Genomic DNA, 14,889 nt, shown 5'->3' with positions numbered 1-14,889 from the left:
CCACCCAAAGTGGCTGGGGAAACCCAGCCAGAAGGGCGGGGTATTAAATAAATAAATAAATAAATAAATAATAAAATAATAATAATAATAAACAACTAGCCTTGTATTTAAGCACTCACCTAGTTGCCACACACAACAAGAAACTGCATGCAGGTGGATAAACAAGTTCTGTGCTTCCTCTGCGCCCAATATAGGAAACAGTGGGCTGTCTGAGGATGGAGCCATACGTCCCTTCCCTACGACCCCCAGTAGCTCACTTTTTTAAAAAGGCTAAAAACTTTTGTAAGCATATTTTAAAGGCTAGTTTAGACTAGGTATAGGGGAGAAATTTGATTCACTTTGCAGAGAGGAGCCTACCTAACTCAAACTTTCAGAAACATTAGAGAAACATAACCATCCTTCAAAATTTGCATTCTCCAAATTTTGCAGTACACTTATCCAGCCAGGGAATGGATAACAAAATACATATACTAGGACAAAATGTGCATATAATTGAATATGTTAATGAAGATAACATTAAATTTATTATATCAGGAGAAACTGCATAAACAAATGTGTATATTAGGAGAAATTCACACAAATGCTGGTGAATTTTCATGAGGATTATTTTTAAAAACAATAATTGCAAACAGCTGTGAAAATGTAGAGAAAAATGAGAAACCAGAATTGATATATTTCCTTATCCCTAGTTTACAATTCTTCACAACTATAGCTTGGCTCAACAATTACTTCCAACATATTTTCCTCCAATAATTTTCATATATAAAGATTACCACATGGGCCTTGATTTTCCTTTAGTAATTCTTCCAAGGAATCTGTTATCGCTTTTATTCTGTCGACCAAGATGGGGGAGGCATTTTGGAGTAGGTTTCTTCAAAACAAAGGGAAAAACCAATTACATTTTTTTCACTGAAGGCTTAGAGGACGCACCGGTCAGGAAGTTGGACAAAAACATTATTATCGGGACAGACACAGGAAGCTCCTGATTCCACCTAATTAAGTCCACAGCCATCTAGTGGACTCATATAACAACACTGTCCACTCACGTACCCCCCCTACCTTTCTTTTGTTTAAAAGAAACAAATAAATTGGTACTGTTGAAACATCTGGTGCTTAAGGTAATCAGTTACGCATCTCTAAACCAAAAATGCTTCTGGAAACTTCAACCAGAACATGTGCTGATCTGTAACACCCTGTCATTCTTACAATATTGCCCTGGCACAGTCTCAGTAAATCAGTTTCCAAATACTACTTGTAAATGTGACCATTGTACCTTCTCAGAAATAAGAAGGTATTGTAGGCTTCTATCTGGTTTCAACAACATATCATCTGTGCTCTATTCCTGCCCCCCGCTTATACATTAACTGAGGTCTGCCATGGCTTTGTAAGATGAAGATGGTAAAGCACAAGCTTTGCCTGCAACCAGTCCCAGGTTCAACCCCTGGTATTTGCAGCCAGGGCCAAGAAAGACTCAAAGCTTATTATCTGGAGAGCCACTGCCTCTCAGTGGTGATGATACTAAGCTAGATAGATCAATGTTGTGTAGTTATCCACAACCAAGTACTTTATTGTCCTCTCATCAGAACTGTTATCGGCTTGAGTCTTTAAAAAATATGAAGACCAAGAAGTGTTGGCTGCCCACTGCATTATCACTTCTTGCATTATCTGGGTATGAAACATGAGCTAAAAATGTGCTTTATCATAAAGCTATAGTCCCTTTCCCTAATGGGCTGTGTCAGTGAGCTTCCACTATACCTTTCAAGCGTAACAGATGCTTCAGACAAGATGCTTTTGGGAAACAGATGCTAGTATAGGATAGTGGATATAAGACTGAACTGTTAGCCAATAAATCTCTTGTTCAAATCACGTAATGAGTCTATAGGAAAGCCTTAGGCATACCACTATCTCTTACATTCTCTACTGTTTCACCCCACATCTTCATACCTGCAATGTGAAGCATAATAACACTGCCCTGATTTAAAGGGTTGTTGTGAGGCAAGGATAACCAATGTGACACCCTCCAGATGTTGTGTACTACAACTCCCATCAAACCCAGCTAGAATAGCCAAGGATGATGGAAGCTGTAGCCCAAAATATCTGGACAGTACCATGGTGGCTAGCCCTGTTATATGTTTTATTTAAGATATTGTACCTGATTTGAGCATGCTAATGTGCTATATAATAATAACCACTCCAAACCCATCTAACTAGTTTGGCCCTGGTCACCAGTGTTCAGCCCATATCTTCTAATGTAGGCTGGCGAACCTGTGTCCCACCAGATTTTGTTCGGCTCTAACTTCCATCAGCTCCAGCCAACATAGTTAATGGTCAGAGATGGTGAAAATTTTAGTCCAACAATATATACAGGGCCACAGGTTCCCCAACCTGTTCAAAAGTCTCCAATATATGTACAATCTTGGGCTTTGGTAAACTACATAACCCCCTTACCCAGGTGAAGAAATTGGAAAGATCTTCTTCAGAGATGTGACTATGTGGATGACCATGTGCTCCAAATCATCCAATGACAAGAACTCAAATTCAAAAGAAGATTTTTCTGTCTCCACGACAACCTTTAGTTAAGTAGAAGAGAAGACATAAGAGGGGAGATATTTTCTATTTAAAAGTTTCAGTATTTAAACAATAGTTATTATCTCATAATACACACTATTTTAAACAAGGGTACTAAAATAATATTTGTAATGTGATAAATAATTTATAACAAAACATTAATACTCATTTTGTTGTCCAACATACATGAGCTTTTTATTCTCACTATTACTATTAAATTAAAATGAATAATTTTCTTTAGAGAAGGGAGGTATTATGAAATTATCACAAGCAAAAAAAGGAGATGTAATAACCCCAAATCTCCTCTGGAAAAGAGGACGAGCTACACAGAAGATGCTAATATCATAAAATAATAAAATAAAATAAATAAAAGAAAATAATGGAAAGCAAGTAGAAAGGGTATATAAAAAAATCCCATACTTTCTATCTAAAGAAAAATCTTCCAGCAAAATGACTAAAATATTGAACATTTGTAAATATTTTCACTCCCCAGGCTCCAAATGTGTCTTTCTCCATACAAGACTGAGTTGATTTTAAAACATTTTATTCCCTGCCCACCCACTGAGATGATCTATATCCTCAGGGAACTTTTTGAAAGAGGGAGAATTACATGATGTATTATGAGAAAGTGCCTTTTGTTATATCACTGCTGAAGTTAAATAGATGTGGACCTCAGCAATGTCCAAGGTCCTCAAAAGAGCTTTGAGCTTAAGGAAGAATATGGTGTAAGAACACTTGATAACAAATACACCTGTGCTTTAAAAACACACACACACAGAAAGGCAGAAGAACCTCAAGCACAGAACAACAAAATACCATGTAGGGGAAAAAAGTGTATAAAAAGAATCTGAAAGCAAAATCTGACACAAAATAAGCCAAATGATGCTTATGGCCCTGTAACCATGTGCGAAGCAACTCTTCTTTCATAGGTCCCAAACTGTTGTCTTCGTTGGTACTGCTCCGGAGGGAAGGTAAACGGTGTTTCCGTGCGCTGCTCTATTTCACCAGAAGCAGCTTAGTCATGCTAGCCACATGACCCGGAAGCTGTCTGCGGACAAACGCCAGCTCCCTTGGCCTGTAAAGCGAGATGAGCACCGCAACCCCCGAGTCGGCTGTGACTGGACCTAACGGTCAGGGGTACCTTTACATTAATAGGTTGCTAATACTACTGGCAAACAATTCAAATCTAGGCTAATTTCAAAGTCTGACTCAATCGTCAAACAAAGCAGTTTAATATCTCCTTTTTGATTGTTCGTAGAGTTGGGATCTAATAATTATGTTTGCTTATATGCATCATCTTCTCTGTAAGAAACATTGGAAAGGAAAGAAAACATTCCTTCTAAATTTGAGTTCTTATGGTCCCTGCAGTGAAAAATTAGACCTGCTCCATAGCCTCCAATATTTCACATGTGAAAACGAACACATAATGAACACATAAAAAGCAAAAATTGGTGCAAAATAGGGGTAATAAATTTCTAAGAATTGTTAGCAGAAAAGAGAAACAATTGGGATTTTAGCTGCTGAATTGCAATTCCTCGTTTGTTTGCTTTTTGTTTTATTAAATATAAGGATAAGACTATAACATGAATTATTAATATAAATAAATTAAATATAACTAGAAATAGGTGTTAATGTACTTAACACTTAAGTGCATTACATACAATAGCAACAAGCACAGAATGAATCACTGCTGAATACAAAAATATTAGGCACAAAATAAACAATACATAATAAAAGTGAGAATACAGTGGTGCCCCGCAAGACGAATGCCTCGCAAGACGAAAAACTCGCTAGACGAAAGGGTTTTCCGTTTTTTGAGTCGTTCCGCAAGACGAATTTCCCTATGGGCTTGCTTCGCAAGACGAAACGTCTTGCAAGTTCTTGCGAGTTTGTTTCCTTTTTCTTAAATCCGCTAAGCCGTTAATAGCCGCTAAGCCGCTAAGCCGCTAATAGCCGTGCTTCGCAAGACTAAAAAACCGCAAGACAAAGAGACTCGCGGAACGGATTAATTTCGTCTTGCGAGGCACCACTGTAATGCGTATGGATGCGTATTATCTTGAAACTTAACGCTTCAGTAGTTGATAAATCCAGTGTTCAACAAATGTGTATAGATAAGTTTTGGGGTTCATTAAATTTATAGTTTACTTTTCTCTTCAAAGAATCCTGAGGTGATTTACAACAAAGAGTAAAAATACAATAATAATAAATACATAAAAATGTGAAAAATATAGTCAGAATACAAACATCCACTTGCTAGTGCTGCCCAAATGTCTACTGTCTAAGGCAGTAGTCAACATTTTCAGACACCTTTAACCCAACCATACACCTAGGGACCAATTTCTTAATTGAAATTGTTCAGGGAAGTTTTTAACATGTGATATTTTATTGTATTTTTGGTTTTTATGGAAGCCGCCCAGAGTGGCTGGGGAGGCCCAGCCAGATGGGCGGGGTATAAATAATAAATTATTATTATTATTATTATTATTATTATTAATTACTTGCTATATATTTGTAGGGTGGTAGATCAGTCCATGACCCAGGAGTGAGTCCAGACCCACCATTTGAAGACTGATGGTATACACTTATTTCTTCCATATTTTTATAATGGGTCAGTTGGCTCATTAAGGCATTTGTCCGCACTTTATTAAACCAATCAACAATAGAATGTGGTGTAATTCTTTTTCCCCCCTCTTCAATTTGGGGAGTGCCCTTTGATTCTTCAGTAAGCATCAGAAACGGGATTATTTTTTTTACCAAGAGAGAATGTCGTCTACTGCCCTTTAACTGCTGGACATGAGTAATTTTAATGACAATCGACTGGCTGTTTAATGTCAGAGCAATCAAAAAATTTACTGGTCCCACTTCTGTGCCTTTACAGTGGTCTGACACACATAAATCAAGCAGCTGAAAGCTTCCCTGTCATTTTATTTCCAGTGCCAAGAAAACATCACCTTCATTTCTGTACATCAGTTTTGTTACAGAAGGTACAGAAGTAGACATAGTAAATAAAATGGAATGGAATAAAATAAAATGGCAACATTAAGGATGGTCTTGTTGGTTTAAGGACATGATTAAAATGAATATTTGGGACCAGTTATATACAAAATCTTGGTCTATGTGCACACATGACAGCTTTGTAGCATTTACTGTGGGGAAAGATTATCTGGCATCTGCCCCCCCCCAACACTAGACCCTTGCCCCATAGGGAGGGGAGGAAAAGTGTGCTTAATGTCTGTATGGCACAGGGAGAGAATCACAACAGCCTGATCCCAAAAATTTTGCACTCACCCAGTTATCTCCTCCTATCGTGATGATCTGCACAGCTAAGAAGCTGAAGCTTACTTGTACCTGCAGGTGGAAACATGCAAAGGTAGGTAAGTGCAGAGGGATCAGGTAGCCAATGCATTTTAAAGGGAAACCTAAAATGTACACCTGTATGTGTGTGTCCTTTGTAACTGATGCAATAACAATATTTTATTCTTCAGATATTTACCAACACAGAAAATGCTTTCATATCATCTTGTCTTGCATAAGCTGTGAGCACAGCTCTCCTGCAGGTTAAGGTCCCTTCCAACTCTACAATTCTATGAAATAATATGTGTTTTCGGAAGGGGAGAGTTGCACAATAGTTTATACTTTAGCATTTTAAACCAGAAAGTTATATGGAACTCCCTACCTATTGATATTAGTCAGGTGCCATCATTATACTGTTTTCGGACCCTGTCAAAAACTGTTTCATTTAGGCAAGCCTAAATGAACATGTAAAAACATACATACATGTAAAAACATTTGTTTTTAAAAATGTTTTTCTTTTATCTATATTTTGATATTATTTTGTCTATATTTTGATATTATTTTGTCTCCTGTTTTTAAAAGTCTTATTTTTTTGCTATTTTGTAATGAATATTTTATGGAAACAGCTTAGAGATTTATTATTATTATTAAACAGTATACAAGGCCTGTGGTATAAATAAGTAAGGATGTACCCCTCCCACTTCCCCAGTCAAGAAAGGCCTGAAAGCTGAGCCTCAAAAAAGAAACATGAACTGCATTAAAGCAAAAAGTAGTAGAATTATAATTTTAAAAAAAAAAACAACTGAGAAATTTCACTGGTTTGTCATTCAGTTTGTGCCTAGGGTTTGCCTGGGACTCCTGTGGTAATGAAATAGCATATTATGTAACAGTATGAGGGGATTTTAGTTTGGGGAGAATTCCTAACTAATAAAGAAATCCTGTACAATGAACAAACCAAGCTGTTAGACTACGCTGAAATGACAAAACTGACCGGAAAGCTCAGGAACCAAGAACACAAAAACTTCAAGAAAGAATGGGAAAATTTTATTTAGGTGACCACTGTAAGCAGATGAAAACATTAGCAGGATAGCAGGATATTAATCTCACTTGTAATGTAACAAACACTATGGACAATATGGACAGATACAAAATATAGATTATAAAATAATATGCAGTTTAAAATGTTGACAATAGGACCCATGGAGAGGATGGGGGGCGGGATGTCTCGAGATTCAGAGAAATCTCCTTATATGGATATGTAGTTGGTAATGTTATAAATTTATATTTGTAAAATCAAATAAAAACTATTGCAAACAGGAAAGAAAAAAACCAAATCCCACATAATGCTAGAATTACACTGTTGGGGATGGGTAATAATATGAAGCCACCAAGGCTTCTTGGGCCTCCAGAGACCAATTGAAAATGTGGTATTTTAGGAAGGAGTGCAAACCTGACTAGAACGGCTAACTGCTCTGAGAAGAGAGCCAGGAGGGCCTGCTCTGGGGTTCAAGTTCATTTCATTTCATTTCATTTATACGCCACCTTCCTATTTATACACATTTCATTTAATTTATACGCGACCTTCCTATATTACAACACACAAGGCTGTTTACAAGCTGAAGAAACAATCTGCAACAAAGAACAAGCTGATCCAATACAAAAAAAGTCCTAAGAGAAACCATGGTTAGGGCAGGTCTTACCTTGACCGGGAGTTTCGCCAGCACCACCAGAGCTCGCCAGGGCATCAAAACCTGGATAGCAAGGCAAGGCCAAAGAGAGCAGAGATCAGGAGGAGGAGGAGGAGGAGGCCTAATTGCATTTTCACATACAGGGATTTATGAGAGAAAATGGTGAACAACGTCTACAAGGGGCTTAAGGACTTACTTTTGCAATTTTTATCAGTAACCGGGGGGGGGGGGGGCATAATTTTGCCAGAGGGCCAATTTTGAGAAGGCTGAGAGAAACTTAAGGCCTCAGTCCCCAAAATAAAGTATTGAATCGAAGGTGGCCACTTAAAACTGCATGATCAAGAACAAGGACACAGAATTGCATAAAATGTACATGTGCTAGTTTATAGCTACAGGTGCAAATTTTCAAAGTATTGCTGTCATTTAAATAAGAAATGCAATATACCTCATCTGTGTTATTTTCCTGGAAAATGAGGTGCTGGAACTCACTGTGAACTCTGGTTCTCTTATAATGGCAATGGCAGCCCACCTGAGAGGTGCTGGAGCTCAGTTCCAGTGATTTCCGGCTGAAAAAAGCCCTGCATCTCACCGTGAAGGGGGAAGACTGATCAGGTTCTCTGTGTGCCTGATCAGCCTGCTGCTCAGGTGTCATAATTGTGGATTGCCAGCTTCAAGGCACCTGCTATCTTTTCTTAGGGTTCCTCATCTCTGTATTTGGATCAGGCAATCCTTCAAATAGAGGGCTGTCCTTTGCAAAGTAGTTTGTGACTTATTAAGACTATTTATAAGCTGCATTTCAAAGCAAAAGTCTCAAGGTGATTTCCAACAATATAATAACTGTGTGTGTTGTGAACCACCCTGTGATCATCGTCAGGGTAGAATACAAATTTAATAAATAAAACATTATACAGTAGATTTAAACACACACACACCCCAATAACAAAATGGGGTGGTAAGACAAACCGTATATGCTTTTGCTAGCCTGAGCCAATTGGAGGAAAGGAAATAAATAAATAAATAAATAAGCTGCAATTCTTTAAAGAACCTCAATTTTATTTTATTTTGGTCAGAACAGGTTGCACCTACATTACAGGATCTACTCTGCAGTATACTGCCTAATCTTATATTAAATTTTTACACTTTTGTATCTATTGTCTCCACTGTTTGTAAAGCTAACAGCAGAATCCTTAAGAATTAAAAATATTTAATTGATTTTCATATTGTTGCCATCCAACCCGGGCCCTTATGATGAAAGGTGGGTAAGAAATCTAAAGATTATGGGTTCTGCTCAGAGGTATTGCTCAATTGAGTTTTAATGAACCTTCCTTCCACAAGTTCAAATAGGTAAGTGTGTACAGGACTGCAGACTTAGTTATGCCTTTTCTTTTTCTTGTTAGTCCAATTGAATGTTTCATAAAGGATGAGACTGCAGCTATACCTATATTTCTCCCATAATCAAAATTTTTGCCATTATAAAATAAGAGTCTCTTTGCTTCTGATTGCAAAGCTTAGTTACTTAGGAATAATTTACAGTAACACTAAAATATGTGGAATGTACATCCATGTAAATATGCTTAGGAATAGTAAACTTGGTAATCATAGAATTGTGGCGTTGGAAGGGGTCCCAAGGGTCATTTAGTCCAACCCCCTGCAATGCAGGAATGTTTACTTGCAAACATACAACTTGAGTAGATATTACAGAGGTGCAGAAGCAAGTACTCAGCAGTACCAGATTACAGTAATTAGAATGGTATACAGAATGCTACCCTAATTCATTATTTCTGTATTGATGGATATTTGTAGTTACTCTTTATCAAGAAAGATCCATATAAGTGCTGCAGCATGTTGGGATGCATGTGACCTAGGAAATCTTTACAGGCCATGACATTCAGCTGCATGGTGTAGAGACCTGGGAAACATACACAAACCAAAATTGAGCTATCTATACATACCAGGACAATATTTTCAACTTTGGATTTGATGTGGAGTTGAGCATCCAGCAGGATGATGTCATGTGTCCCTAATAAATTGGTGATGCTTTCTGAAAAAGAGACAAGACGGGATAAATAAATGGCCTGCAGACATGTGGCAGACTCTTTCTTTTACAGAAGCCCCTAAAAGAGGGGAGGAAATCCTTGCCACAATCTCTAAACCGGTCTTGAGCTTTCATAAAACTTTTCTCGAGCAGAATGGGAACGTGGGAAGTCTATAGAAGATTGTATTATTATTATTTTTTATTTTAAATGTGCTTGAATAAAATTAAGCCAAGTTGCCAAATCCCTGCTTAGAAACTTTGGTAATTAAGCAGTATAAAAATACGTTAAATTTTTATAATGCATAAATGTACATGGGTCAGGGTCACAAAATTTTGCATTCTAGCAGCATGTGTCTATTCAGAAGCAGTCCCAAGTTCAATAGGGCTTACTCCCAGATAAATGAAAATAAATAGGATTGCAGTCTTAGCTGCCAAAATAATAGCAAGGAATATGAATGTTAAGGTGAGGCTGGGCACAGAACCAGGACCAGAGGCTTTGGCAATTGGCTAAAAGTTGTGCTAAAATAAGATAGCTCACTTTCTGCCTTGGGGCGGGGGAAGTCCTCTAAAGGGCTTATGTTATCTAAGTATTTTTTTGTATTATGCTCATTTGGGGGGGGGGGGGAATCAAATGGCATCACCAGGGCTACATGGGGCTGATAATTGTTGGCATTGTAGCAGGCCAACAGGGGATTTCCTTCCATTAGCAGCTACAAAGGAGTGATTTCTCTCAGGACAGAAGCAGGGGGGGGGGGGGGGGAAGGGTTACATTTACCTTCCATGCCTGCTGCAATCCTATCAGTGCCCATCTGTTTTCATTAAAAACAACCACCCATACACCTTTAATGCAAAAATGCATAATATGATAAAACATTTCTTTTAAAAAAAACACTACTTCCTCAGTTTTTATATTGGGATACAACATTTGTAGCGTAGCCTTTTTAATCCATGGGTAGGAATAAGTATAAATGTGAGGAAAGGTGACCACAGAAGCTGGAAGTCTACTTTTGTTTGACCTACTGACTTTTGCGTAGTTGGTATTATCATGTCTTCATTATCAGGAGTTTCTAAACTTTCTGGAGTCACCATCAGTGTGTGTAAAATAGTAAAATCAGAGACGTACATAGGCTCCCTTGTGCCCTAGGCAAGGAGCTGTATCGGCACACACACAAATTGTCTCTTGCTACCTTGGCAATCGCCAGCTCTCTCCATCTTTCTTCACAATTTTGGTGGGGGCCAACCTAACCAACCTCTACGTACGTAGGCACCTGAGGAAAAAACACTGAGTGCTGAAAAATGTAATTCTGTTTTAGCTCGTGGCAATTTTTGTTTCTAAAAGGTGAAAGATTTATATGATCTGGAGAGAAACCAGAGTATCCCATTTTTGCTTTTAAAGGCAGTGCTAAGCATTGCCAGTCAAAGGGAGTTGATACACTGGGCCGTTAATTAAACTCTCAGGCTTGTGAAGCTTGTCAGCTACTGCTTATTAAACTGCAGCACAAGAGTTTCTGTTCAGGCAAGATTGCTCTGAGATTTCAAAGTACAGTAGCTCTTGTGGGCCTTCTGTTAGGCCTTCTAGATTCTTACTGTTTGAGCATCTATATATGGAAGCAGTTGGAGGGAAAGTGCTAGATGACAGGCTACAAGGCCCAGCTCTATTATAATTTTTGGTGTCCCAACTTATTTTATTTTTAAGGTGCAGCTCCAGCCCTCATGAGTGTAGAAAAATTGGTGCTAGCCAAGTACACCTAATGCATCTGAAGCTTGTCATATTTCTGAAAATTACGAGATTAAAGCACCTCTGTTTGGTTGCTCCCCCTTTCCCTCCATCACCATAAAACATTATCAAAACTAACATCTCAGTCCCAAAGCCAGAATTAGAGCTCAAATCTCTGGCCTAGAATTTAATCTGTAAACAGAGAGACATTGAGGAAATGGAGGCAGGTTTTACACAAAAGCACCCCACTATCAAAAATGACATCCAGAACCAAGGTGACCATAAAGATCTATTGGCCTTTCCTTGCATGACAAACCCTTTACGTACCATGCAGTTCTGCAGGAATCTCCTTGAAAGAGGCAGCCATCTTCTGGATCCTGCTCGAGCAGAAGCCTGGCCTTCTGCAAAAGCATCAGAATGAACACTTGTTTCCGTCAAGTTTAAGCAGGTTACTAACAAGGCAGCAGCTGCCGTGCTTCCTACCTCCTCCTCTTCACCTCAGGGTGCCTCTTCCTGTCTCCCACCCACCTCAAAACATACTGAATAAGAAAACAGGCAGCAGGCAACAGGCAAAAGTAAAAAAAGCAAATTAGTTGAGCACAGCACTGAGTACCAGGGTGAGCTCTTGCTTATTCTATAATGTATCCAAGGAGCAAACAGCATTGTGTGAAACTGGCCCAGCTGAAGAAAAGTCCTGCAGAATTTGGGCAATAAGCACTAAAGATTATTTGGGCAATAAGCACTAAAGATTATTCTCTAGTTTTAACAGCCTGAGGGCAAACTGAAGGCTGCCACTATTTACTGTTGGACCAGCAAAAACAGTGAGCCAACAAACTGATTAGACAAATTCATTATATGTAAGTGCTTCTATATCACAAAAGGGAAAGCAGTAGCCCTCCAGTTGTTGTTCGATTTACTATCTTACTATTCCTAGCTGCTGGCCTTGGTTGTTGAGAATTCAATAATATATAGAGGGCAACAGGTTTCCAATCCCTGATCAATAGTAGTGACTAACTGAACCTGCAACAAAATGTGTTATCAACTTCTAGCTGTAGTACTCTTCGTGTTCAAAAAATGCAGTGAACCACATGCTTCTTGAGGATGTTTTACATTAGAAGGGATTCAGGCAGGGCATTCCTCTCAGAATCATAGAACTGTAGAGTTGGAAGGGACCCTGAGGATCATCTAGTCCAACCCCCTGCAATGCAGGAATATGCAGCTGGTCCATACAGGGATTGAACCTGCAACCTTGAGTGTTATCAGCACCATGCCAACTGAGCTATCCATTGAGCTGGGCCCTCATTTTTCCTTTCCAACACTAAATGTTGTTTCTACTAAGCATGCTCAACCCGTTGGGCTAGTTTTTAGTCCCCTGGTTACTGTTATTTTAAATCAGCGTATTTCTAGCTTCCTCTAAGCCAGGGGTCAGCAACCTTCTTCAGCCGTCCCTTAGACCATGTGGTGGGCTGGACTATATTTTGAAAAAAATAAATAAATGAAAGAATTCCTATGCCCCACAAATAACCCATAGATGCATTTTAAATAAAAGGGCACATTCTACTCACATAAAAACATGCCGATTCCCAGGCCATCTGCAGGCCAGATTGAGAAAGCGATTGGGCTGCATCCGGCCCCCGGGCCTTAGGTTGCCTACCCCTGCTCTAAGCAGTTGATAATCCCGCTTCTCCATGGCCTCATACCTGCTGGCACTCACCCAAGTTCACTATTAGAAGTAATGATGGCTAAATGGAGCCCTCCTGGTTGAATGGCCTTTGAATACTGAATACCTGGGAATCAAAACTGCAAGAGCCCTTCATATCCTCATGAACTTCCCAGTAGCATGTTTTATTTCTAAATTTAAAATATTTCTATTCCAACTTCTATTATACAGTCCAAGGCAGCTAACCCAGGGGCTATAAAATAGAATAAAACCAACAACCAATGGTTGTCTATGATGGGAAATGGGATATTAGGCTAGTCTGCTCCAGCAAAATTTTATGTTCCTAAACTGAACACAAGACTACGCCATCCATTTTTGAAGTTTCTAGGAAGCAAAAACAGGTTTATCAAGCCCTACATCATAGTGTGAGCGTGTGTGCCACAAGTTAAAGGTAAAGGGACCCCTGACAATTAGGTCCAGTCGTGGCAGATTCTGGGGTTGCGGCACTCATCTCGCTTTATTGGCCAAGGGAGCTGGCGTACAGCTTCTGGGTCATGTGGCCAGCATGACTAAGCCGCTTCTGGCGAACCAGAGCAGCGCACGGAAACGTCGTTTACCTTCCCACCGGAGTGGTACCTATTTATCTACTCGCACTTTGATGTCCTTTCGAACTGCTAGGTTGGCAGGAGCAGGGGTCGAGCAACGGGAGCTCACCCTGTCACAGGGATTCAAACCGCCGACCTTCTGATCGGCAAGTCCTAGGCTCTGTGGTTTAACCCACAACGCCACCCGCATCCCATTTGTGTACCCTTGTGCAAGAGAAAAATTTTACATGTACCCACTACGAGATAAGACTGGCTGTCCACAGCACATCTTTCTTTGCCATGTTAATAGCTATTCATGAAAAGTACTACAGTGGTGCCCCGCAAGACGAAATTAATTCGTTCCGCAAGTTTTGTCGTCTAGCGAATTTTTCGTCTTGCAAATTATTATTTAGACAAAGGAAACAAAGTCGCGAGACGTTTTCGTCTTGCGAAGCAAGCCCATAGGGAAATTCGTCTTGCGAGGCAACTCGAAAATGGAAAAACCTTTCGTCTAGCGAGTTTTTTGTCTTGCGAGGCATTCGTCTTGCGAGGTACCACTGTACCTAGAACCTCAGCCCTTGATAAGCTGATTTTCTATGTGCTGGAGCCTACACTTTTTTAGAACAGATGAATTAAAAATGCACTTATCTTATAATTGGTACAATCCAGAAAGTGCTGTTAGTAATATAGCTCAGCTCTGATATTGGCCGTCACCATATTGCCACAAACATTTCTGAGAATGCATGAGAAGCACTTCAGCAACTGGGAAAAGCACTCTGGAAACGCCAAAGTCCAGTATAACAGCTATGCTGTTTATTACTTCTGCTTCAGCTATATCCTGCCATTCCATAAAGCTTTTTCACTACTTCCCCACCCCTTTGTTCTTTGGCAGTGCACAGCCTCCACCAATCCCCATTGCGGAAAGCAATATTCCTCCTGCCATAGCAAACTGGGAGCCAGTGTGCCATCCCCCTGCCCCTTGAGGAGAAAGTCAGCAGGCCAAGTTTGGTTGAAAATAGGTCTTACATTTGATATTGTTAGGTTGACTATGCTTCAAAGAAAATGGAAGAGAAGAACTCAGAATCTTGTGCATGGATTCCAATTTGCAAGTACATTTTAAGCATCTTTTGTAGAAGTGATGTGCATGGCCCATTAATACAATGCATGAAAAAGCCAAAGGTGCTGTGTGATTAAAATGCATATGTAGTAAATAATAGTTATGATATATGGGAAAGCCCATTCTTCTTTAATGGGGAAATCTCCCCACTGAATGCAAACAGCTCAAAAAGGCAACATGTATTCACTTCCCCCTTCACTTAAAAGTGATTATAAACTTGTCTCCA

The 14,889-nt window shown here is 39.4% G+C and overlaps 1 protein-coding gene across 2 annotated transcripts in view; it reads right to left on the bottom strand.

The window, feature by feature from the left end:
* The window catches only part of CARMIL2 (capping protein regulator and myosin 1 linker 2), a 66,665-nt gene extending 54,912 nt beyond the window's left edge, over positions 1–11,753 (bottom strand). The window contains exons 1-6 of one of the 2 annotated variants that reach the window (XM_077931695.1): positions 11,630–11,753; positions 9,503–9,591; positions 7,563–7,613; positions 5,857–5,916; positions 2,449–2,570; positions 774–871 (exon numbers count right to left, since the gene is read on the bottom strand). In XM_077931695.1, the coding sequence (XP_077787821.1) occupies positions 774–871; positions 2,449–2,570; positions 5,857–5,916; positions 7,563–7,613; positions 9,503–9,591; positions 11,630–11,669 (460 nt within the window). In that variant the 5' untranslated portion in view covers positions 11,670–11,753. Of the gene's footprint in view, positions 1–773; positions 872–2,448; positions 2,571–5,856; positions 5,917–7,562; positions 7,614–7,995; positions 8,259–9,502; positions 9,592–11,629 lie in introns of those variants that run through there. The other variant, XM_077931694.1, reaches the window with a different exon arrangement.
* Between the last annotated feature and the right edge of the window lie 3,136 nt (positions 11,754–14,889).

Source organism: Podarcis muralis, chromosome 7 (genome assembly GCF_964188315.1).
Source record: "Podarcis muralis chromosome 7, rPodMur119.hap1.1, whole genome shotgun sequence".
NCBI lineage: Eukaryota > Metazoa > Chordata > Lepidosauria > Squamata > Lacertidae > Podarcis > Podarcis muralis.
This window is presented reverse-complemented; position numbering and strand designations above follow the sequence as displayed.